Source organism: Homarus americanus, unplaced genomic scaffold (assembly GCF_018991925.1).
Source record: "Homarus americanus isolate GMGI-L3 unplaced genomic scaffold, GMGI_Hamer_2.0 scaffold41592, whole genome shotgun sequence".
NCBI classification, from domain to species: Eukaryota; Metazoa; Arthropoda; class Malacostraca; order Decapoda; family Nephropidae; genus Homarus; species Homarus americanus.
This window is the reverse complement of record NW_024740109.1, coordinates 104,743-129,142: the sequence shown is the minus strand read 5'-3', so window position 1 is coordinate 129,142 and position 24,400 is coordinate 104,743. Positions and strand designations below refer to the sequence as shown.

Here is a 24,400-nt window from a genome sequence, read left to right as displayed (position 1 = left end):
TTGCCCTTATCTATTACAGATTTTTCTCTCTCTTCCAAAGTTAGTTTTTTCAGAAAATGCGGTAGGTAGTGACTTATTAGCAGAGTTGGTAAGTTGCACTTGGCTTAGGTAAGACAAATAAGGTTGCACTGTGACACATTGTTACGAGTGTTCACCAAAAGTTTCTGTTCTTGGTATGAAATAAGTTGGTTCGGATGGTTGTATGGTTAGGTCGAGCAGTTTCACTCATTACTCGTCCACACTGAATGATTCATCATTTAAGTATTAACTTTGTTTATTACTTTGTGTATTTATTGTATTATGTTTGAGTATATTATATTTTATTGTATTAGGTTTGTATGTAGGTTAGATAAGTGGAACTAATGTCAATAGGTAATTTAGATAAAGTTTACGTTTTGGCCAATGAGGATAGAATAAGTAGGTATTTGGCAGTAGAGAGGTGACGTCGGTGACCAGCTGCTAGTCAGTAGTCAGTCTAGGCACAGCTGTCTTAAGTTAAGTAGTATACCCTCTCTCTGGTGTTTTAGTACTTGGCATATGACTTTTGAGATTTGTTTTGCTTGATATTGATTTTGTGTGATCTTGTTGGACCTTCAGTCCTTACTCCGCCACTTCCAAAGATCTTGTCGTATTTTTATTGTTATTTATATAATTTTATGTAGTTATGTGATGGTGGGAATAAGTTAATAAATGTTCATATTTTCATTGACTTGTTTAGGTTTTGACCTGTTAACGTGACCTTTGTTGGGGGAACTTGGGATTAAGAATATAATAATAAATACTGATATATTTGAAAAACTTAAGTGATTCTGTTTATATAATGATCTACCCTAGGGTCGTAACACACATGTAGTATGGTTACCACGAGTTAAGTATTTCAAACAACAAACATGTTAAGCCACTCAAAACACTGTAGTTGTTTTGTGCTATTGGAAGTGATTTAGTGAGGTTTATGTCACAAGAGTTGGTCTTGGAGAGGAAGCCCCAGGGTCTAGCTTAATCATCTATCATTTCATAAGGTATTTGTTCACACTGAGTATTTGAGGAACCTAACCCCAGTTACATACAGGTAACCCCTTATTTACGATGGGGTGATGTTCCTGAAAAACCTATCACAGGTCGAAATATCATAAATCGGGATTATTATAACATGGGGTTCAATGGAATAAATTCCAAGCCAGTCCAACACCCACATTATCACCAAAAATAAAATTCCTACAATAATAATAGACATAATACACAATTAAACAACACTCACCACATCATTAAGAACAAGCCTGGTTGTCATCACATGAAGAGGACTCTTGAAGATGGACTACCACACAGCTTAACAATGTCAAGCTTCGCCTCAGAGACACGGTTGTCTTGGGTGCCTTGGCCTTCTCAAACATTTTCAAAGTTACTCTGCTCACTTCACAGTCACAAACACAGAGTGAGTGCACTTGTCACAAAAACAGAGTGAATGATAATGCAAAAACAATGATATTGGCCAACAATGCTCACAACAACAGATGCAAAGCACTTTACAGTCACAAAAAACATAGCAAAAATCACTTCTCAGTCACCAAAATAGAGTATAGTACAGGTATCCCTTAAGATACGAATGTTCGAGACCTGAAAATTCGCTTTTCCTAAACTGACACCACTATTTTGAGATACAAAAGCTTCCCTTGCTCTGAGTAAGGACCTTACTCAGCCCACCCCTGCTCATCCCCTTGTGGTGGTGAGGCCAGACTGCCCTCCTGATGATAAATAACACCAATATTGACAGACAACTGTTGAGTTACACTATCATGGGCGTGTGCGATCCCCATGGAAGAAAGCTTAGGACTGTAGTGCACCGGGTAACAAAGTGGCGATGCACAGATGCACAGCTGACAAGTGCAGCGAGAAACGCGTTCCATCTTCTAAGCATCGGCGATTTTGGCTGTACGATGACCATCGTTCAATGCGAATTTTTTTATCATAAATATGGGGTAGTCTTAATACATCACTATTGTTCAAACAAAATATTGTAGATAAGGAAATCGTAAATCAGGGGCTCCCTGTATAGGGCCGACTGTAGTTATACTTTATTAATGCATTTTTGGGGGCTATTTTCTGATTGTAAAACTGTGTGCTTTCCCCCTCCATTGTCCAATTTGGGGGGGCATAGCAAACCCCTTCTTCTCCCCCATTTACTGTAAGTCTGATAATCGAGGTTCTATTACATCATAGTATATTATTAAATAATCATATTACTGTACTAACCTTGTCAACAATAAAGGACTTGATATCTTCATGTGCCCAGTTAACTGCTGTTATATTTTCTATGCCCTTAGGGAATTCCTTCACCTGAATTAATTCATTCTTGGCCATGGCATTTAAGAACTGAAATGCAAAAGGTTGTATTTATTAACTTACATAATGTTGTATACAATACTTTCTCTCAAACTATACCACTTTTTCTCTTTATTTCCTTATTCAAAAGCAAGGTTGTCCAAGCAGTATCATTCTTAAAATACTATAAATACAGTATTGAAAATATTTCCTTATCAAGAGTTTATAATTATAATTCAGTAGCTAGGCTTAAAAGTGAAGCCTCTATAGTACTATTATTGAGAGGGAGAGAGAGAGAGACCATTACATACCCAGCATAGATTGGCAGATTCATGAACTGCATTAGCATGGTTGTGGGACTGTACTCAAGGTTCCCAGGAACTCATATGCACTGTACTCTAGAAATCCATTAAGTCTGGGGACAGTCTCTCTCACAATTCAATTACAGTACTTAAAATAGGGGGCAGTGCTAAAGAACCAGCTACAAAAAGGTTAAGAGCTGAGAGTTTTTGCTTTTGCATTAATGTGAATTTACTGTCTCAGACTACCTACCACAGATGCCCTCGGCTCAATTGACCTTCAATTCTTAGCTTATTTTAGAATCTCAAGAGAGGAGGGAGGGTTTCATGCTGCCTGTTCTATGGAAATGAGGATCAATCCCTCATTTATAACTGAAGTGGTGAATTTAATAACTTATTCATGCTCAAGCCAGGTTGGATAGATTGGAGGATGGAGGCAAAGTTCAACCATCTATCCCAGGAACAAGTAAGAACTACACAACCTTCCTGGTGCTATCCAGCCCAATTGCACTAATGAGAAATGGTTTTACGAACCCTGCTTTCTGTCTTTTTATTTTATTTTTTTTTTTTGCAGCTGCAGTACTACAGGGAATAGCATTCACCTCAGAGAATAAGAGACAAATCTGATTGCCATGAAGCATGCTTTTATATATATATATATATATACACGAGGTCTGTCCAAAAAGAAACCGAACTTTAAAAAAAAAAATTATTGCTTTACTTACAAATTAATCAGACTTGTCTCCTTCAAAATACTCCCCTCCACTGTTGATACACCGCTCTCAAAGTTTTTTTGCAGTTCTGGAACACGTCCTTGAACGCGTTTTGAGGGATGGTGTGCAGGTCTCGTAGCGAATTTTCTATCTCTTCTATCGTTTGAACTCGGCAACCTTTCAGGGTGGATTTCAACTTTGGGAATAAAAAAAAGTCGGCAGGGGCCAAATCCGGAGAGTAGGGCGGCTGGGGGACAATAGTCGTCTCGTGCTTCGCCAAAAAGTCACGGATAAGGAGCGATGCGTGAGCAGGTGCATTGTCATGATGCAGCATCCAGGTCTTGTTTGTCCACACGCCTCAGGCCTCTTCCGTCGCACTGCCTCCCTCAAATGCTTCAGGACCTCCAAGTAAAACTCTTTATTGACTGTCTGACCACGTGGAGCAAACTCTTGATGAACGACGCCCTTCCAATCAAAAAAGACGATCAACATCACTTCCACATTTGGGCAACTCTGGCGTCCAGATTTGGGATCATCTTCGGTGGATGTTCTTCCCCTTTTGAAACGCTGGTACCACACGTGACATTGCGTACGGCTCAAACAATCCTCCTCATAAGCCTGTTGCAACATTTGAAAAGTCTCCTTGAAAGTTTTTCCCAATTTGAAACAGAATTTCACACAAACACGTTGCTCTTCAAGATCCTTCATTTATTTATTTTTTTTTTACGGGGAATAGCCCACCCAGGCAAAGGTCACTGACCCACATCAGGGCCCGGGGGGCGAAAATTTAATAATAATAATATTTCATAGTAAATAAAATTTATAATAAAAAGTAAAATAAAATATTAATGGTAATAATAACAATAACAACACTGTGACAATAATGAATACAAAGAAATGCAAGAATGAAAAAAAATCAACAGTGAGAAACGCAATATATGTATGTTGTTTGTCATGTAATAGAAACAATTGAGACCCTACAATTGTGTGTAAAGGAGGCAGAAAGTCAGATGAGCAACCTGGAACTTGGTCACAATTTTCGTGATGCCATATGGCAGCAGGGTCTACCATTAGACAACACATTATGCTGCTAATATCTTCCCAGGCGGTACCTCCCTGTTCGGTAGCTGCCTACTACCTTGTTCACCTTGCAACAAATCGCCAAGTGTACTAAACACATGTTCACTCTAGCATGTGTAGCTCGATGACTAATTGGCATGGTGTGATGCGGCTAGTGTTAGACTATATGAGAGAGAGAGATGCTTATTTAGGCGTTTTACAGAGAGTATGAACTGGGGGTAGGACAAGAATGAAATGGAAAAAGTTGTAAGAAGCACTCGGGGAGTAGAACCTGACGAGAGGCTAGAAGTGCAGTACTACAGCTGCCATCAGGTACGGTAATCACAGCTAACCCATACAAGCTTGGAAAATGGTCATAAAATGGTGGTGGTGATGAGGATGATGAGTTGATTACCCATCATGATTGACAAGGAATTAGTGTAAAGTATACAAAAATAAAAGGGAGAAAAGTATATCACTATTCATAGAAGCTACCTTAGACAATTTTTTATATGATGACTTCTTAATATCCAAAGAGGCTCCATCAGGACAAGCGGGGATCATGTGTAAGCGGTAAAAGTTGCTAGTAAGGATGGGGACCTCCACTTTCTTTCCAGAAGTCTTCCAAGCCTTCAGGAAACAATGAAGCAGTAGCTTATCCATTACTTCAGGGCCTGTTATTAAGAAGCATTTAAAGAGTAAAATTATTTAAAATGTACATAACAAATAAACACACATCAAAGTGTTATTCACAACAAATCCCAGGAGAGAATTCATAATTTATCCTCTCAGATTATATCTGCATATACAGTGAGTTCTGCTATAACGCGTGTTTTGACAACGCGAATTGGCTCTAACGCGATTTATGAATAGAGGAACGATATTTGTATAACGCAAACGCTTGTTTGCTGTAATGCGATTTTTGCTTACTATTTCTCCAATTTTGTGGTATTAACTGTGAATATGGTAAAGAAGAATATCTCCAAGAAGCGTTCTGCTGATCGCATTCCCAGTGATGATCGTAAAAGAAAGGCTATAACACTTGAAGAGAAGCTCGATGTTATCAACCTCAAAATCACCTTTCTCCCCCATCAAGTTATATTCATATTTCTTCACGGTAAAGTGTTACATTTACTGCATGATTTCATTATAGATATGAATGTAACATTTATTTAGACTGTGCTAGCCTTTGTGTTAGGCTAACTACTAAATTTTTTTTTATTTTGAGTAGTAATCTGCACCTAACCCTATTTTCTCCATAAGCCCTGTTATTTCTATTACGCGAATTTCTATAACACGATGTTTCACAAGAACACAACTATCGCGTTATAGCAGAACTGACTGTATAGCTGCTTCTACAATAAATAAGAAAGCAGCAAGAAGTGCGAACATCAAACCATCGGCGTACCTAATGGGTGGCAGATGGGGCAGCTGCCCTGGGTGCCAAGGTAAGGGGGGCGCCAAATTGCCTATGAATTTTTTAAAATATTTTTTTCAAAGAAAGATAACACAATGAAAAGATTACTCTAGCAGAAAAGCCTGTACTACTGCTACACTGGATAGGGTTTTTTTTTTTTTTTTTTACAGGGATTAGTCCACCCGGGCACAGGTCACTGACCCACATCGGGGCCTGGGGGGCAAAAATGTAATAATTATTCATAGTAAATAAAATTTGTAGAAAAAATAAAATAAAATAAAAACACTGTAATAATAATAATAATAATAATAATAATAATAATAATAATAATAATAATAATAATAATATAGAACTACAAAAGAAATACAAAAATGCAAAAAAAATCAATGGTGGGAAATGCTATACAGTGGTCCCTCGGTTAACGAGCGCCTCGGTTAACGAGATTTCGGTTAACGAGTTACCTTCCATAAGATTCTTAACTTCAGTTAACGAGCAATCCCTCGATTAACGAGTTTCTTACGAGCCGACCTCAACATGTTTTTGCTTGCATTTGGCGGTCCACCAGCTGTAGTATTAGTCCGCCAATACAGTAATCGGTTCTAGGGCTTATATTCCTTACCATTTTAGTAAATATCAAGCAGTTTATACTATTCAATAATTTTAAAAGTTTAATATTAAATTTTTTAGCAATTTTAACAATTCTTGAACATAATTGAAGGTAAGGAAACTAGTTTATGCGCGCCATCCAGCCAGTCAACACACCAAACAGGCGTCAGAGTCTCTGTCTTTTCAGTGGAGGTAACATCTTGCTTGACTCTCTTCAACTAAATGCTTTTTTCTGTGTTTGCAAGCAAATTATTGGCCATTTTGAAATTCATTTTACATATTGACAATATATAATGCAATGCAGTGTTGATTTAAAGAAAATAATGGTGAATTACACCAAGAGTACTAAAATTTTATGGGTGAAATGGCGCCAAGGGGTGAATTCTCTTCCACCCCAATGCCTTCTCTTCTCCCTTCTCCTCCACCCCCAATCTAATTCCCATCATCATCATCCAGGAGCCTTCTACATACAAACCTCAAAGTAAGTGTACTTTTCTACCTTTTTTGTTGAATTTAGGCAATTTTCGGTGAGTTGGAACCAATTACCCAAAAACACAATGAAACAATGGTTTCGGTTAACGAGTTTTTCGGTTAACGAGCAACCTTCTAGAACGGATTGTGCTCGTTAACCGAGGGACCACTGTATGTATGTTGTGTAATCAAGTAAGAGAAACAATTGAGACCCTGCAATTGTGTGTAAATGAAGCAGAAAGTCAGATCAGCAACCTGGGACTTGGACACAATTTTCGTGATGCCATATGGCAGTAGGGTCTACAATTAGACAACACTTTATGCTTCCAATATCTTCCCAGACAGTAGTACCTCCGTTTGGTAGCTGCCTACTACCTCAAAATATACTGTGCATTGTATTATGATAATTAATATTGGATAAATAAACTTACTTTTTAGGATTAAGAGTAAAATTTGGTCAATCTTTCATCACAATTGTCCAAGATTATTATTGAATCTGTTTACTTGGAGAGTAAAAGAATTTTATAATGAAAAGTTAAGCAATCCACTGGGCTATGCTATTTTCTGAACTGAATGTAGACTTAGTGTGTTTTGAGCAGCAAATTGCTGACTACTTATAGATAATTATTACAGGATTTTCTAAAAAGTTATGTAAATATGTATGTTTTGAGCAGCAAATTGTTGATTACTTATTGATAATTATTCCAGTTCTTGAAGTTAATTTGTTCAAGCCTTGATACAACCATAAAATTATACATCATCATCAGTGTCACAGCAATCCCTTATTTACAGCTATCACATACTGTTCACTATTTTTCTTCTTTCCATTCTGATAACCTAAGATATAATCCTAAAGTAACTCATCTCTGAAGCTTGAAATGTAGACGATTCTTTTCCATTCTAAATCTAAGTTTCACTGTCATGCATTAAGACAGAAAGTACTATATAAACTCTTGACTTCCTTCTTAATCTCCAAAATTATATTCCTTCACTTGATGAGACTTAATCATTTCCTTACCTACCCTAAACAGTATCAATATTTCCAGTGCATCATCATGTCTGTTCTATCATATGTTGATCAGTGCAATTTAAACTGCATTTAACTGTACAATTTACAGTATAATAAAAATAAATAAAAAGGTGTCCGCACCTACCAGTTGGTTGGGTTGTTTCCTCTTGTGGTGGGCTGGCTTCTGGACTAAGGCTGCTGAGGCTGTCAGGTGTCTGATCATCTAAGTCCAATTCTTGAAGAGCATTTGTTACTTGATCTCTTGAAATCTCATCTATTATTTCACCTTCATGTGTTTCACTAAAGTCTACAACTTCTTCAATATTATCTTCCTTTTCTGAAATTGTAATACCCTGTACAGTTACAGATTAAAGTTCACTTGACAAATTTAATGAATGTTCTTATAACTTTCATTAGACATATACTACAGTACAATAACTTACAAATGATCATTCTTACCTTTAGAAATTATATCAGCAACTTATCTGGTTTTGGATGCTTAGTAATTAACATAACCATAACATTATGGTAAACCTGATATATTAAAAACTCTACAAAGAATACCTGGACATTGCCAGTCTCAAATTTAGACCACAATTTCAATATAAAATAAAGGGTTCCAATAGCATCCATCTTTGGAAAATAAGTGGCATATACACAGAAAAATATGGTGTGCAGGAGCATGCCAGATAAGAAAAGTGTATTGTTCCCCTGGTATAGAAAGATGAGTTTATTAACCACTTGAAGTTGGGCAACAACAACAGAAAGATTGCTGTTGGGGGTTGTGAGGGGACCAGATGGTGCCCTGGGATCAAACCCTCAGGATAAGGATAGCTGTGAGTGTGTGTGTACATATTATGAGTGATATAAAGTAGAAATACAATTTTTAGTGAACTATAAAAAATAATGTCTAAAAAAACATTTCTCCCACATAAAAGTTTTGTTTCACATTTTTGCATCTTGAGAGAGAGGGTTAACATTAAATGTGATAACATCACAGGTAACTTTAAATGTGATAACATCTCAGGTAACCTTAAATGTGATAACATCTCAGGTAACCTTAAATGTGATAACATCACAGGTAACTTTAATGTGATAACATCACAGGTAACTTTAAATGTGATAACATCACAGGTAACTTTAAATGCGATAACATCACAGGTAACCTCAAATGTGATAATATCACAGGTAAACTTAAATGTGATACAAGGCAAAGAATTCAGACTAACCTAAAGAATCTTCACCACTCAGCATTATGTCAGGAGGCCCAAATTTAGGTGGTGGACTTCTGGTACCCATTTCCCACAACTGATCTCCATAAACATGGAGGATGCTGACACCTTTTCCATGTCTTCCAGACATGAACATATCCATAGAGCTATGTGCAGTGATGCCAATGGCAACAGGAACCTTGTTTTCTGTAGTGTTGACAGCAACAGGGAAGCCTTTCTCAAACTTGCCATATGAATGTGGATTCATCTGTACAGAATAAGAAAAAATAGCCCGAGTTAAGCGATAATAAAATTAGGATACGCGGTTTTTAAGATTTAAATGAGAACTTAAATTTTGCAACCAGATATCTTCCTATCATTAATACTGATAAACCCTGGGGCTTCCTTACACAGATCATCATTCTGTATATCTCCAAAACCTAATTTTTTTTAGTACAGGTAGACCTCGATAAACAATGTCTCATTCAGTGATATTTAGTTTTAACGATGGTCATGAATTAAGACCATCTCGCTATGTACTGTACTGTACAATAAAAAAAAAACTGTTTTAACAATATCCATCTAATAGCCATCGATATCCATTGGTTAGAATTTCGTTTTATATCTTGTGCAAACTATGGTCTGTATATACTCAAATTAATCGCTGTCCTGCAAGGATTACAGTGATGCAAATTATATTTTTCTGCATCACGTCAGTGACATTTTATAAGGAAACAATATTTAACCCTATGCACCACACATCTCTCCCTTCACTTGTCAGCCCTCCCCACGTGCCGCCACACGGCTAACCCGCGCACTACAGCCCTTTGTTTAGTTCTTTGTCGATCATAACCCCGTTATCGCATTGCTCCACGATTATCGGCCGGCATCGTATACTGTATTGTACTTATTGGTATTTTTTTTATATAGTGAACTGTGAACTGTGCTATGGTGACTGTGAAGAGATATTTTCTGTTTTTTTTGTGATTGTAAGGTTGTTTTGAAAATGTGAGTAGTGTCGGCCACGATCATTGTTTTTATGTTATCATCATTTGCTCTGTCTTTGTGACTGTGAAGTGAGCAGTGTATCTTTGAAAAGGTCTAGGAAGGCCAAGGCACCCAAGACAACCGTGTCTCTGTGGTGAAGTTTCACATTGTGAAACGGCAGGAGACTCCCCAGAGACTGTGTGAGAGTCAGAGTGACGTCTCCACCCCAACTACAAGAGTTCCCTTAGCCTCGAAGGGAACTTGGGATGATGACCAGGCTTATTCTTCAGGATGTGGTGAGTATTGTTCAATTGTTTTGTACTAATGGTAGTACTATAGGAATTGTTTTGTTGGTGATACAGGTGTGTTTGGGGACTAGCTGGGAACGTATCCCATTTAACCCCATGTTATAATCCTCCCTATCTACAATATATTACATATTTCTATGTACAGTAGAACCTTGATAAATCAGACTATTGGGGCAGACCACAAAATCAACGAGCATCAAAGAGAAGTACAGTGAGTCTGTTGTTGAAACAATATGTGGAAGGAGGAACTATCCCATTTTCAAGTAATCCAATACTCTACTGGAAAGAAGTGTCCCCAACTTTGCACCCACTGAAGAACCTGGCAAGGGAGCTGATGGGGTGTACTGCAACATCTGCTCCATCCGAGCGAGTTTTCAGCATTGCTGGAAATTATTTCACAGCCAACAGGACCCAACTTGGTGTCACTTCTTTGCGGTTATTGTTAATGATAAAGTGTAATTGTGAATTATTTGAAAAACTCCCAGCTTAGTAAATATTATGTGATAACTTGCAGTACACTGTACATGGACTGCACTGGAATCTTGATAGCCTATGTCTGCCTTTTTTACAATAGTTTTAAGTGAAACATATTCATCAATACGGATTTAGCCCTTATAACTAGACAGCACGACTGTTTTCGTTTCAAAGGGTGAGCTAGAATGTAGAAACCTGTAACTTTTTATTTAGAATACACATTGTCTTTTAACATGGTTATTTGAGGCTTTTAAAAAATAGGCAAAATTATGTAGAATACTTATTTCAAGAAAAAGGTAAAATTAAAATAAAAAAATATATAAAAAGAACTGGAGGCCTCATGAGAGCTACTGAGTTCGAGAACACTGCATATGTAAACAGGCTGGGATGGTGGCGGGGGGTTCAGGCACTGCTGCATTCACGATGTTTATTGATTCACTATTGTAGTATTCACATATGATCACACTATAACATACTGTATAGTACAGCTCTCCTCCCCGACTTACAACGGGGTTAGGGACCCAAATCGAGGTCGTAAGTCGAAATGGTCGTATGTCGAAAATGCTTAAATAATACATAGAAAATCTAAAATGGGTGTCTCTTTTTCTTCTTAGCACCACAAAGCTCTCACTTTTAAGCTTGCCAGCCATTTTAAAGTAAATTACAAACGAAAATTTTGTCTGTGTACTGACTTTGGGACTCGAAAATATGTAATTTGACCAAATTTTGGTACAACTGAGGGGTCGTAAGTGCGGTTGGTCTTAAATCGAGTAGGTCATAAGTTGGGGAGGAGCTGTATTTGATATAGAGATACCTTCCTAACAACATTACAATATTTATTACTTTTGAGTGATACAAGATGGCTAAATTTGGCTACTTGTGCTCTTAGACAACTGATTAATGAATAAGCCTGGGAATATGCAGATGCATAATACACTACAATATTACTTATTAATTGTTAATAAATACACTACAAAATTAATTATTGTATTAAGTATTGATGAATACAGATATTGAGTTGAGCATGAGAGATGGAGAGTACTGTTAACATATTGAGGGAGAGTGACCAACTGTTAATACTTGTAAACAAAGATTTTAATATGACTCAATGACTCATCTGGGGTTGAGTGTGGGATACTTTTGGGGGAGGAAAGTTTATTATTTCATGATACTGTACTGTTATATCAACCCAGCACCAAATAAACCACTTTATATCTAATTAAACTTACCTCTCCTTTCGTAATAATTCCAGGCAACATGAGATCTGCTCCACCCGCTAAGATGGCAATGACATGCGCGTGCGTTGTGAAAGTATGCATAAGATCTGGACATTTCCATAGTAAATATACTGTGGGGTAGATTTCTTTTTCCTTCTCAACCATGAAGAACAAAGGGTCCTTTTGTACCTGGAGGTAATTTTTAATGAAATGGATGAGCAAAGTATATTCTAGTATAAAGTATCACTTCATAATATGAAAATTATATGCTTTTAAGTTTATATAGGATATAACTATGACCCGGTACAAGAAATGGCACTGTACTCACAGCTCAAAGGCAACTCAAAACTGGCAGAATTATGGCATTCTAACTCTTTTATAATGTTGCTACCAAATTGTTTAATATGTGGGTCAGAATAATAGGTAAAAATCATTCAGCAATATCTCACAAAACAAACATTAAATAATGAATGAAATATGAAATGCTATTCTATGACCAGTGGGATGAGACAAGTGATTTATGACATCACCTAGAGCAGTGACGGTCCACCTAGGCCAGTGAAGGGGGACATCATATTCAGTGGCCCACAAGATTGAAATTCAGCATGTGCACTAATCATGACCCCACGAATAGCCATAAATACCCTTAACACAAGCCGAATGTTTTATCATTAGTTAAAGAAAATGTTTATCTAATTCAAATAATAAGAACAAAAGAAATAAGACAGTTGCAGAAATGTGTTCCTACAACCCCTGTGGTAACCCATTGTACTGACCACAATCATACATGTTAACATAAAATCAAATGGTTCATATTGCACTCAATAGCCCATAAAACATGTAGCCCTAACTTATTCATGAGTCCCCCTACTAAGACATCCGTTTTCTCACTGCTTCAGTACATCTGAGACCTCCGTTTTCTGTCGTGTACTTCAGACTCTAATATCTCATGTTGATTTTGTAGATTTGAAATTGCAAATTAATGTGTATGTGTTACATTAAGATAGATGTATCTGCTTACAGATGAAACATTCAAGATCCATTTTGAGTGATGCTGAAAGCTTCAACTGCAGTTACTTTTAGTAAAATTTTCATGTAAGTCCTTGTGTTAGAATCTGCAATAGAGACAAGAATCATGTTTCCTGTCCTGGAAAGAGGACTTAGTTGCCACTGAAGTCAGCTCATTTTAATTCCCAATCATCAGAGAATCTGATAATTGTATTAAAATTATTGTCATTTTTGTATTTTGGAAAGTCATCAATCTTCTGAAAGAAATGTCACTTCCTTATTTCCCTGCAATCTTACGGTGAGGACTCCCCATTCCCTTGTTCCTTTTTTGATGACATTGTACGAGACGATATTGCCAGATTGCGTGCTTGACGTAAATTTGATTATTGCTTTGCAAGCTCGAACACTGATTAGATTGTAAGCAATAGACTTAAGAAATTGATCTGACCCATGACACTGATTTTCATATTCCAATGTACAGTATACCTCAACTGGGTTAAATGAATATGCAACTACAGTACATGAGTGAAGAGGCATCAGTGACGTGACTAAATCGAAGTGTTGTTTCAATGGAATAATTTAGTTTGGTACTTGGTCACATGTCGGCCCACACCGCTGTCTATGATTGGCTAATTAGGTGATACCCGAGAATGACCAATGTCATGAGGGTGGTTCACGGCCTGAATGCTGATATAAGTTTTCTAATGTTTTGATTTACGATGTTTCTTTATATCCGTGTTATTTAGTTTTGGTTGTTAAAATATTATGTAATAGCCATATTATGTTTTATAGGGTATAAGGTGTAAAACTTTTAATGAATTATATTAGGATTCGATGGCAACCGAGCCATATTCGTGTGGTGGTGGTCACGGCAGTGCAGCATGAGCCACCGACTGAACCGGACAGCACTGAGAACCAGGAACTCCAGGCCTGGTATACACACGCCGACGTGGGGTACAAGATAGCCACCGTGTTGTGTGTGAAGTAATTGGAGATATTTGGACCGACTGAACCGGACAGCACTCAGATCCAGGAACTCCAGGTTTGGTACAGTAGAACGTCGATTTAAAGCGATTCAATATAAGATTATTGATTTAAAGCGAAACCCACAATTAAGGACAATGTTTTAATTTAAAGCTAATCTTTCCTATTTTGCGCGAGTCAATCTGGTGCATCATATTTAAAATTTGGCGCCTAATGTTTCTCTGGGCACGCTACACTATCCTAAGGGCAAAGCTGTACTGTACATGTACTCAAAATAATGTACTAAATGATTACTAAAATTTTTGTCTAGTGCAAACTATAGCATGATTAAATTCAAATTAATCACTATCTTATAAGAATTCCAGCAATGTAAATTCTATTCTCCCCGGTCACTTCTGTGATAGTTTATAGGCAAAAAACAAACTTAAGCTAAAGGACATAAATAAACAAATAAATACTTCACTAGACTAACTGTCAAACATGTCACTGTCACTTCCCTCCCTCCCTTCCCTCCCCGCCCCGCCCCCCCTCCTTCCCCAGCCAGGGTTTGGTGTTTTAGGCTTAAAGTTTTTATCTTATATAATGTCACAGACAAAAGTTAGGAGAATATAATTTGTATTGCTGGAATCCTTGCAAGACAGCGAATAATTTGAATATAAACGTCAAATATTTTGTACGAGATAAAAAAATTTGCTTTTTGTACTAAAATTCTTAAATTAGAACTAAAATTTGTATGTCTAATGCGAGCTATAGCATGTTTATATTGAGATTAATCACTATCTTATAAGAATTCCAGCAATGTTAATTATATTCTCTCATGTCAGTTCAGTGACATTTTATAAGAGAAAAACTTAGTCACTCTTGACAGATAAATAAACAAGCACTAGACCTTGGCATCAACTGTCAAACATATCACCTCAGCTTCCCCCCCCCCCATCTTCCCAGCCAGTAAACAGACCATTTTGCATCCTTTAATTTTAGCTGTGTTGATTTATGAGTGATTGTTTTAACATAATTCTACAAAAAACAATGTTTTGTTTATTCTTGGAGATGGACTGAGGTGCATCTGGGTAGACCAGCTATTTTCAACCAATGTGCCGCGAAGCATCCGTAGGCGTGCCGCGTGCCAGTCAGCAGGTTTAACTGTTGCCGAAGAGGATGAGCTGACGGAAATCAGAAACGACAGAGGACCGAAACTGAATCACTTATCAACAGGTATGACTTTATTCTGGATGTCCCTTCAAGAGGAATACCCCATCATTATAAAGAAGGCAATTGAAGCACTTCTTCCTTTCTCAACATCGTACCTGTGAGAAGCTGGCTTCTCTGCTATATGAAAAGCAAGAGCAGGTCGCAGTTTCAAACACTAGAGGAGGACTTGAGGGTATGCCTGTCAACCATTCAACCTCGGACAAGGAACATCCTGAGACAACACCAAGCACAGGCTTCCCACTGATATTTTTATGTAAGCAAAGGCCTTTTATTCTTACTCATGTTTGTATTTGAATAGAATCTAGATCTAAAAGTTTCATATTATTTTTTAATGAATGGCATCTTTTTCAATGACATCTTGTTTCAATGTGTAGTAATAACAAATATGCAAAAAACTTTCAAATTATTTTGAAAACCATGATCAACAATATACTTTTGGCAATAAATTTAACAAATTATTAGTTTTTTAAATTATGAAACATTCTTATCATTCATTTTCTTTTAAATGATCAAATCTTTCCTTAAATACTGATGGTGTGCCTCGACCATTTTAGTGCCTGGCTCACTGTGCCGTGAGATGAAAAAGGTTGAAAATCACTGGGGTAGACTGTCAATCTTTTTAGTACTTTGTGTTTCTCTCAAGTACCAAACTAAATTATTCCATTGAAACAACACTTCGATTTAGTGCGAATTCGGTTTAAAGCAACCTCACTTGGAACGTATCTCGTTTTATATCAACGTTCTACTGTATTACAGGATGTACTGTACTTCCATACCACTTCCAGAATAAGGGAGGCAAAATTGAATATGAGCAACCTCTTTATTCGGGTGTTGTGTTCGTTAAGGCTCATAAGATACTGGAAAAAGGAGGATAAGTTTGTGGAAGGGGAAATAGTGACAAACCTGAATTACTTTGCTCTATTCAATCTACAATTAATATTCACTCAGTAAGGTTTACAAACAATGGGAAATAATTACCTGGTAAACATTGACGGATTCTCCTTTGTAGCAATACATGCGCACAAGTGTAACATCCTCTTTGTTAGGCATCAGCTTGGACAAATCATTTGATGTTAAAGATGGATATGCCTGAAACAATTCAGCTCGCAACTTTTTCCTGGAAAAGAAGATAGGGAAACACACTTTCAAGTACAGTAGTACAGTGTAATGCAGTACAGTACTGTATTTAATTTAAATGGCTTTGGTAAAAAAAAATATGACATTACTGATCATATTTGGGCAACTCAAACATCCAGTGTAAAATGTAGGTCACTCACAAGTTTCTATGTCATCTTCCTTTGTTGTTGATGGCAGTAAGCATAGCCATTGATTTGTTAAGGTCACAGAAAGAGGACCGGATTAACACAGTGGAGTGTCTTTAAATATTAGTGCCAGGAACATACACTGTTAGTATTAATTCACATTTACAGTACTGTACTTGTACTGTACTAATCTGGTGTTTGAATATCACTGTAAACTCTTATAGTATTGATGTTATTAGTTTATGTTTGCAGTTATTATCTATAGACATTACTGGTAATCATAACACATACTGACTATCTTGATACATACTGTACTACATTCTGTACAGTGCAAGTTATCTACATGATTGAGTATTATGTGTTAATCTGACCCCTGAACTTCAAAGTTTGCAGGTTGTGGTACTGGTACAGCCCCATAAAGTTAAAACTTACACTGGATACTTTAAAAAGTATTTCATTAAGTGTTTCTGATTATTTGATTAACAGATTGTGGTAATTATATCCCTGACAACGCAACAGCTTAGGTCATATGCCTGCGAATTAAACCAAAAGCTTAGATGAATAAAACCAAATAACATAAGGTAAAATAAAAGAAAACAAAAAGCATAAAACTTTCATAAAAACATTTAAACATTAATAGATAAATCTCAAAGCTTGTATAGAAGGCTGGCTTCCTCCACGAAGACAACAACGTCTCCTCCCAGGGTACCCACTACATCCCCCAGCACCCAAAAAAGACAGTAAGGCCCATCTCCCCCTCCAGCACTAGGAGACGTGCTTATGACGAAGATCTCTAAGACTGGGGCACTCCACCAGGATGTGTTGAACAGTCAATGGGACCAGTAGTCATCTCCATGTTTCCAGCAATGGAAGGACCGCTGGGCTAAGTGTGTTGAGTCCCAAGGGGCCTACTTTGAAGGGGATTAAAGTCTGAACTCAGTAAGTAAGCTTTTTTTTATTCACCTGCTAAAAGTCGGATACTTTTCGATCAGACCTCGTATATATGTACAGTATTGTAGCCAAGGGATGGGACGATAAGACACTAGCTAAGACCTGAAGAGCCGAGACCTCCTTCCATGACTTCCGATGTTTTGCATGACGTGCTCGATGTTGTAATTGCGCCAGAATTCTTTGATGGTCGGCTTTCCCTCTCCATCTGTTGCCTTAAACAACTGCATTATCAACCGCCTCAGGTAGTAGGCTTTGAAGGTTACGATGACGCCCTAATCCGTCGGCTGGATGAGTGAGGTGGTGTTAGGGGGCAGGAACATGACAATAATGTTGCCTGTTCACTCACCCATCATAGGCATGTGTAAAGGCACATTGTTGTGGAACAAGAGAAACTTGTTGGCGATGTTCTGCTTGTCAGCATACTCCTTGAGGCGCTTGGACAGGCAGCCAATCACATAACTGGCACTTTTCAAGACATTGAGTTATATAGATCTGCTTATTTTATACTATGGGTCATGAGCATGCCTGACCGATCTAGTTTTGAATCACGACAAAAAAAAAGTAAGAATCACTGGCTTAGTGAGTGCCTTACATGAGTCACCTAAAAAAAAGGCCATAAAATAGCTTTATGAGAGGTTCTCATATCTTTTGTACAAAATATATAATGATTAAACAATAAGCATAACATTATACTACCAAAAGAAAATTCTTACCTTTCTGACCCCTTTAACTGCGTTTGCGACTTGATCCGAAATGGTTTAATAAACATCTGTAAAAGAAAACAGGAAAAACGATATTATAGTTTTATATGGAGACATTGAAAATTATATCACTGAATGCTTTAGGCAGTAAAAATGCAGCTACTGCTAAAGTTGACAGAATGGTCCAAGATGCACTTGCTTGCTACAGGGAAATTTATAATGAAAATAAAAGGCAAACTGTGCAGTCTAAATTGGACATCTATATTTAGAAGTCCCCCATTGCCGTCTCCTCACACCCCACCAGTGCTGCCTCTTCACTCCCTAAAGATGATCCAATACCTTCAACCAGCAAGTTTCCACTGTACATAAACCTGTCTGAAGAAAGCGACATTGGTGACCCACCCAGCCCTGTCTCCTCCTCTGCTTCATCCCATTAATATAGTCTCCATGTATCCCGTAAATAGAAAATTATGGGGGCCCCGTTTGCATTCAGCCGACAACATTAAAGGTAAGTGCACGTCACACTGTATCCATTCTTCATTATTGATTACTTTTACTGTACTGTATTTCATTTTAGATTTTATATGTATTTTTTGCATTTCCGACTACGACCATTCCGACTTACGACCTAGATTTGGGTCCCTAACCCTGTCGTAAGTCGGGGAGGAGCTGTATTACAGTAGTTTTCTCTTACTTCCAAAAAACAGTAGTGGTAAGTGTTATCATTACGTGAACCATTATGATAGCAACATTTTTGTTGTACAGTACAGTACTGCAATATACTATACAGAGTACAGTTCATTCTGCTCTAAGTTAAGACTTCATAAGCCTAGCTCAGGACTTGGAATATGGACCAAGAGGGCACTAGACAGTGAATACACTGTTTATGGTACTGTACCTGATGTCTGTGGTCAAGCAAAAAAACACACTTATCATTGTGTAAGAGCAAATTGATGAACATTATTGGAAATGAAACAATGAACATATTAGAGTGGACTAGGCTTCCTGGAGATACCACTATAAAAAAAACGAGCCAACGTGTCTACCTCCTGGGTGGCTTGGAAATTACACATCCTGGTAGTTATGATGTTTATGTATGTGAAATGAAAGAGACGTGAAGAAAATCTCTGTAAGGCACTAGTATGAAGAATAAAGAAGCATACCTACTGATAAAACCTTCCCATTCATTTGGCAGTCATTTCCGAATCAATAACAAATGCAAAATTACCAAAAAATACTTAAAATCACACTAGAAAGTTGTCGTTTCTTTGGTAAATTTGCATTAGTGCACACAACTCTGTTGGAATGTCAAAACTATGCTTTTCTAGTGTATTTTTGTATGTTTTGACCTTCATTTCAGTCGGAAATTGCCCGTTTCTTAGTTATCGGGGGGTTTTGGTGGGGCATTTTCCGACAAAAATTATGGCAAAGCCAATACAAAATACACAAAAAGAAACACTAGAAAAACATAAACCTTATTGGCCTGGTTCTGGTTCGTCGTTGGATTCTGAGATTAGTACAGGTTGCTGACGCTGATTCTCGCTTAACAGGGGGTATAGGTGGGCAGCTTGCACTTAGGACACTTTACTGAGGTCAGGAGAACATTAGCTCTAAAAAATTATACAGCTTGTTTTTTTTTTCCAAAAACGCACAATCAACTCCATACAATTGAAGCGACACCCATCGCAGACTTCCAGGGTCAGAAATGAATTTTAATTTCGAAGCATGAGAGAACCAAAATTAAAATAGAATCAGATTGGGTCAAAAATACTGCGAATTAAACCACAAATCATTTTAATTGGTGGAGAAAAAAACGCTTTTGATTGGCCACGTGTACAGGAACGCATGCGAGTGACGATTTATGAAGGAGACACGCAGTGTGGGAGGTGAGGTAGGCGATAATGGTGGAAGATTAATGGAAGAAAATAGAGAAAGATTTTGGATACGCTATCTCCGTTACTACACGTTTAAGACGGCAATGTAATAGAAGAAAATTATCTTATAATTAGACATCTTTTTCCAATATGAGAATAGATTTGGGGTAGGATCGTTGTATGCACAAATGCAAAAATAACGTTTCTTTTAATATACTTAAACAATAAGCACAGCAAAAATAAAGAAAATCAATAAACAAATTCTGGTGGTAGCCATTATCTACACCTTTACCTAAACTCTACCTATTCCCTAATGATCTCGTAACATTGAGGTAAAACGACCCCCACGTCACACCCCAAGGCTCCACCCTGGGGGCCTGATCCTGTAACTGACACGTTAACAAGGAAGATAGTTTTCTGATGACCATCTAAAACTGGAGGCACCACCCTTAATTTCCCATTTACACAACATGAAATACTTACTTGTTGCACAATATTTACACATTATTGTATAGTTCAGTTTTATGATACTACAGATTTTAAAGGAAATCTACAGCAAAACTTTCCATGCTAACCACAAGCTGTAGAGGCTAAGATGGTCATTAATTCTAAATTTATGCTAATATACCTTTACTACGAACCTCTGCTGCTGTTGAGATGAAGAAAACGAGCCACAAGTCTACTGCAGTACCCACCAGGTGTAGAGCTGTGGCACAACAACACAGTCGCCTCAGATGTTTGGGTCAGTGTTGCCAACTGCCAAATGGAAGACTAAGTTCCCCAAAACCGCTAGATTGAGGCCCAAACCGCTAGATTGAGGACCAAACCGCTAGATTGAGGCCCAAACCGCTAGATTGAGGACCAAACCGCTAGATTGAGGCCCAAACCGCTAGATTGAGGACCAAACCGCTAGATTGAGGACCAAACCGCTAGATTGAGGCCCAAACCGCTAGATTGAGGCCAAAACCGCTAGATTGAGGCCAAAACCGCTAGATTGAGGCCAAAACCGCTAGATTGAGGCCAAAACCGCTAGATTGAGGCCCAAACCGCTAGATTATTTTTTCTTTTGGACGTTGCTATACATAACCCAAATGGAAATTTTAATAATTTTGAAATTAATTTTCATGATGACACTTGAAATAAATTACATTACAGACTGTTGTTTGTTTGTTTTATAAATGACATTCCTGACGTTGTACACTCCTCCATACAAATGTTTGCCGATGACTTACTTTTTTACTTTTATCCTCTTCAGCACTGATCGGCTCGTTAGCCGCTTGGGCGATCGGTCACGTCTCTGTCACGCACTGTTGGCAAGTACTGGGCATGCACCGGCTCCTGAATGTACCTGAACCCGCTCCAGTGTTGGTCAAGTCTTGTCTTGAAAGAGCTCACGGTGCCGTCACAACACTCTCTGGTAGATTGTTCCAAGAGTTCACAACTCTCATTCCAAAAAATTTTGCCCTCAACAGTTTTCTGGACTTGCGGCTTCTTCAATCTTGAGCTGTGACCCCTTGTAGGGCGAGCGTCCGCCAGCTCCAAGTAAGGACACTCGACTGAGTAGTGCCCCTTGAGGTGCTTATAGATGGGTTTACAGCATACAATAGTGTAGCAGGAAGTGGCCTGCTCACTTATGTAAAGAATGGTCTGGTCTGTAAATGGATCAAAACCGACTATGATTAAAGTATTCACTTTCAACAATTTACAGTAAAGACAGCAAACAGTCAATTTTCGCTGTACTGTATAACATCTATGTTCGGTGTAATGAGCTGCGAGCAGACGTGTTACCAAAGCCATCAGGTAACAATGCTATGCTGTGTATGGGTGACTAACTCTCGTCACACTGTCCTCGGTGATGTTCAGTGTAACTCTAATGGGAGGGTGTTCGTGAATTACATCAATAATAATCATAATATGACTGTGTACGACACAGACAAAGTGACACATCTGATGGGGGGCAGACTTGATTATGTGATTGGGTATAACCTAGTAGACAGTAATGTCAAGGCTAAGGTCATCTCAGACCACCTAGTCAGTGATCACTATGCAATACTTACTGAATACACTGGTGCTGATGTCAAGTGTGAACCCCATCCTAAGCTCAGAATTAACATCCCAGATAATCTTAAATTCCACCTCAAGGCCTACATCCACAGATGGTATGCTGGATATACACCTAGGTCAGTGGATGAATTTTGCTGTGATCTTGTAAATGCCATTACCACATATTATACCACCTGGGTTAAGTTAAGGAGGAAGGAGGGCAGCACTAAACCACCTCTGTGGACACATGACCCCATCCTCATCAAAGAAGGAGAGAAGGTAGAACAGCTTGCCAACACTTATAAGCAAAAGAAACCTAGTGATAACCTCTTAGCATTCCTCAAAGCTAACAGAGCATTTCGTGAACTCAAAGGTCAGGTGAGAAACACCTATTGGGAACAATTCTTACAGGGGATTAATAGAACAACCACTCTAGCAGAAGTGTGGAATAAAATTAGAGCCATTACCAAGTCACCCACCCCAGTCCAACTTCATCACAGCTCTGCAGAATATGCTGACATTCTATTAGACCAACGGTGCAGTATGTCACAAATCACTTCCCTGCCTCCTGACATACAGCAATACAGGTATCTTAAAGCCACACACATTAACAGGGGTTTCAATATTGAAATAGCCTGTTCCTCACCAGACCTTACCGACCAGCTTCCTATAACGCACCAATAACAAAAGCACTAATAAAAGGTGAATCATCCTCCCCTGGTGAGGATGGCATAACCTATAACACCCTGAGATTGTTAAATGAGATCCCTAACCATCCACTGCTTGACCTGTATCAAATGAGCCTCACACAGGGTATTCTGCCTAAGACATGGACTCAAGGAAACGTAGTACCAATCCCTAAAGCTAACACTCCAAACTTCAGGCTCATTTCACTCACATCCTGTATGTGTAAAGTCCTTGAAGGAATTGTTCTCAACCGTCTCAAGTTTCAAGTCAAAGACAAACTGGCCCCTAATCTGTATGGGACCATGCCCGGGCGCAACAAACAGACATGCTTTGTTCACTCAACAGATAAGACACAAACAGCCTTCATAGACCTTAAATCAGCTTTGATGTAGCTAATAGAGACATTATACTTGAGCAACTAGCTAATTTTGGCATCCAAGGTAACCTCCTGACATGGATAAAGGGTTATCTGTCAAACAGGTATGCCAGTGTTCTGCTTAGAGGATTCAAAAGTACCAGAATGAGAGCATTTGAGCTTGGCACGCCTCAGGGAGGAGTGTTAAGTCCTATGCTTTTTAATATACTGATGCACAAACTTATTGCTGACATTCCAGTTCAGCCAAACGAGGCTGTAATATGCTGTGCTAATGGTATCTGCAATATGGCACAGACCAAGCTCAGGCTCCAAGCCTTGCTTGATGTATTTGCTCAGAGGACTGTGGAATGTGGTCTCATAATATCTGTTGACAAGATGAGGGTCCTCAATCCTAGTCCTGTTCACCCTCTGCCTCTTGACTTTAACATGAACAGCAGGCCCTTGGAACTATGTGTAATATATGTGTATGTTTATATGCTGCCTTTATTGATTATATATACATTATATATTATGTTACTTCTTACCAAAGTTAGAATGTGTTTATGCCTATGTAATCACGAATGTGTTAGGCACGTGGTACACAACAACAACAATAAACGCCCTGAGTAAGAGTCAGCATGTGGCTTCTCATTCTCCCAATAAATCATGTAAGACACTACACTATGTAGCTCTTATAAATATCTTGGAATTTGTGTGAATGATGCAAACTTTGTCGACAACCTCCGTGCCAAACTAATGCAGTGCATTAAACCCCTCAGAACCCTTATTGGTAAGGGCTATGGAATTAACATCACCTATGCTCGTACTTTCTATCTTCACTTCATTCGTTCTGTAGTTGACTATCATGCTCTCCATCTTGTGACTATTCCGCCTTAACAACTCAACAGCCTTGAAGTAGTATAAAGTGAAGCCATGGGCATCATTCTAGGATGCCCTAAATCAACCAGAATTGTAAACATGAGGAAAGAGCTCGGGCTGCCCTCCCTATCTGAGAGGATAGCTCTACTTAATACCATGTTTTGTGTAAAAGTTTTGAAGAACAATGATCCCCAAACTACAGCTTAAACTGAGTTGATGTTCTATCTAAGTAATCCCGACTATCTCGTTAACCTTCCACAAAAGACTCTCTTTGGGGCGTGGCTTCATATAAGTGTTGCAGATCTCTTGAAACTGAATATCCCAATCACCCCAGACGAACCCATTAATGTCATT

The 24,400-nt window shown here is 38.2% G+C and overlaps 1 protein-coding gene across 3 annotated transcripts in view; it reads right to left on the bottom strand.

Moving 5' to 3' along the window:
* The window catches only part of LOC121875204 (eukaryotic translation initiation factor 2D-like), a 39,631-nt gene extending 18,779 nt beyond the window's left edge, over positions 1-20,852 (bottom strand). The window contains exons 1-8 of one of the 3 annotated variants that reach the window (XM_042379650.1): positions 20,724-20,852; positions 18,221-18,276; positions 16,273-16,411; positions 12,103-12,279; positions 9,123-9,372; positions 8,039-8,230; positions 4,886-5,064; positions 2,251-2,370 (exon numbers count right to left, since the gene is read on the bottom strand). In XM_042379650.1, the coding sequence (XP_042235584.1) occupies positions 2,251-2,370; positions 4,886-5,064; positions 8,039-8,230; positions 9,123-9,372; positions 12,103-12,279; positions 16,273-16,411; positions 18,221-18,276 (1,113 nt within the window). In that variant the 5' untranslated portion in view covers positions 20,724-20,852. Of the gene's footprint in view, positions 1-2,250; positions 2,371-4,885; positions 5,065-8,038; positions 8,231-9,122; positions 9,373-12,102; positions 12,280-16,272; positions 16,412-18,220; positions 18,277-19,682; positions 19,702-20,710 lie in introns of those variants that run through there. The other 2 variants (XM_042379651.1, XM_042379652.1) reach the window with 2 other exon arrangements.
* Between the last annotated feature and the right edge of the window lie 3,548 nt (positions 20,853-24,400).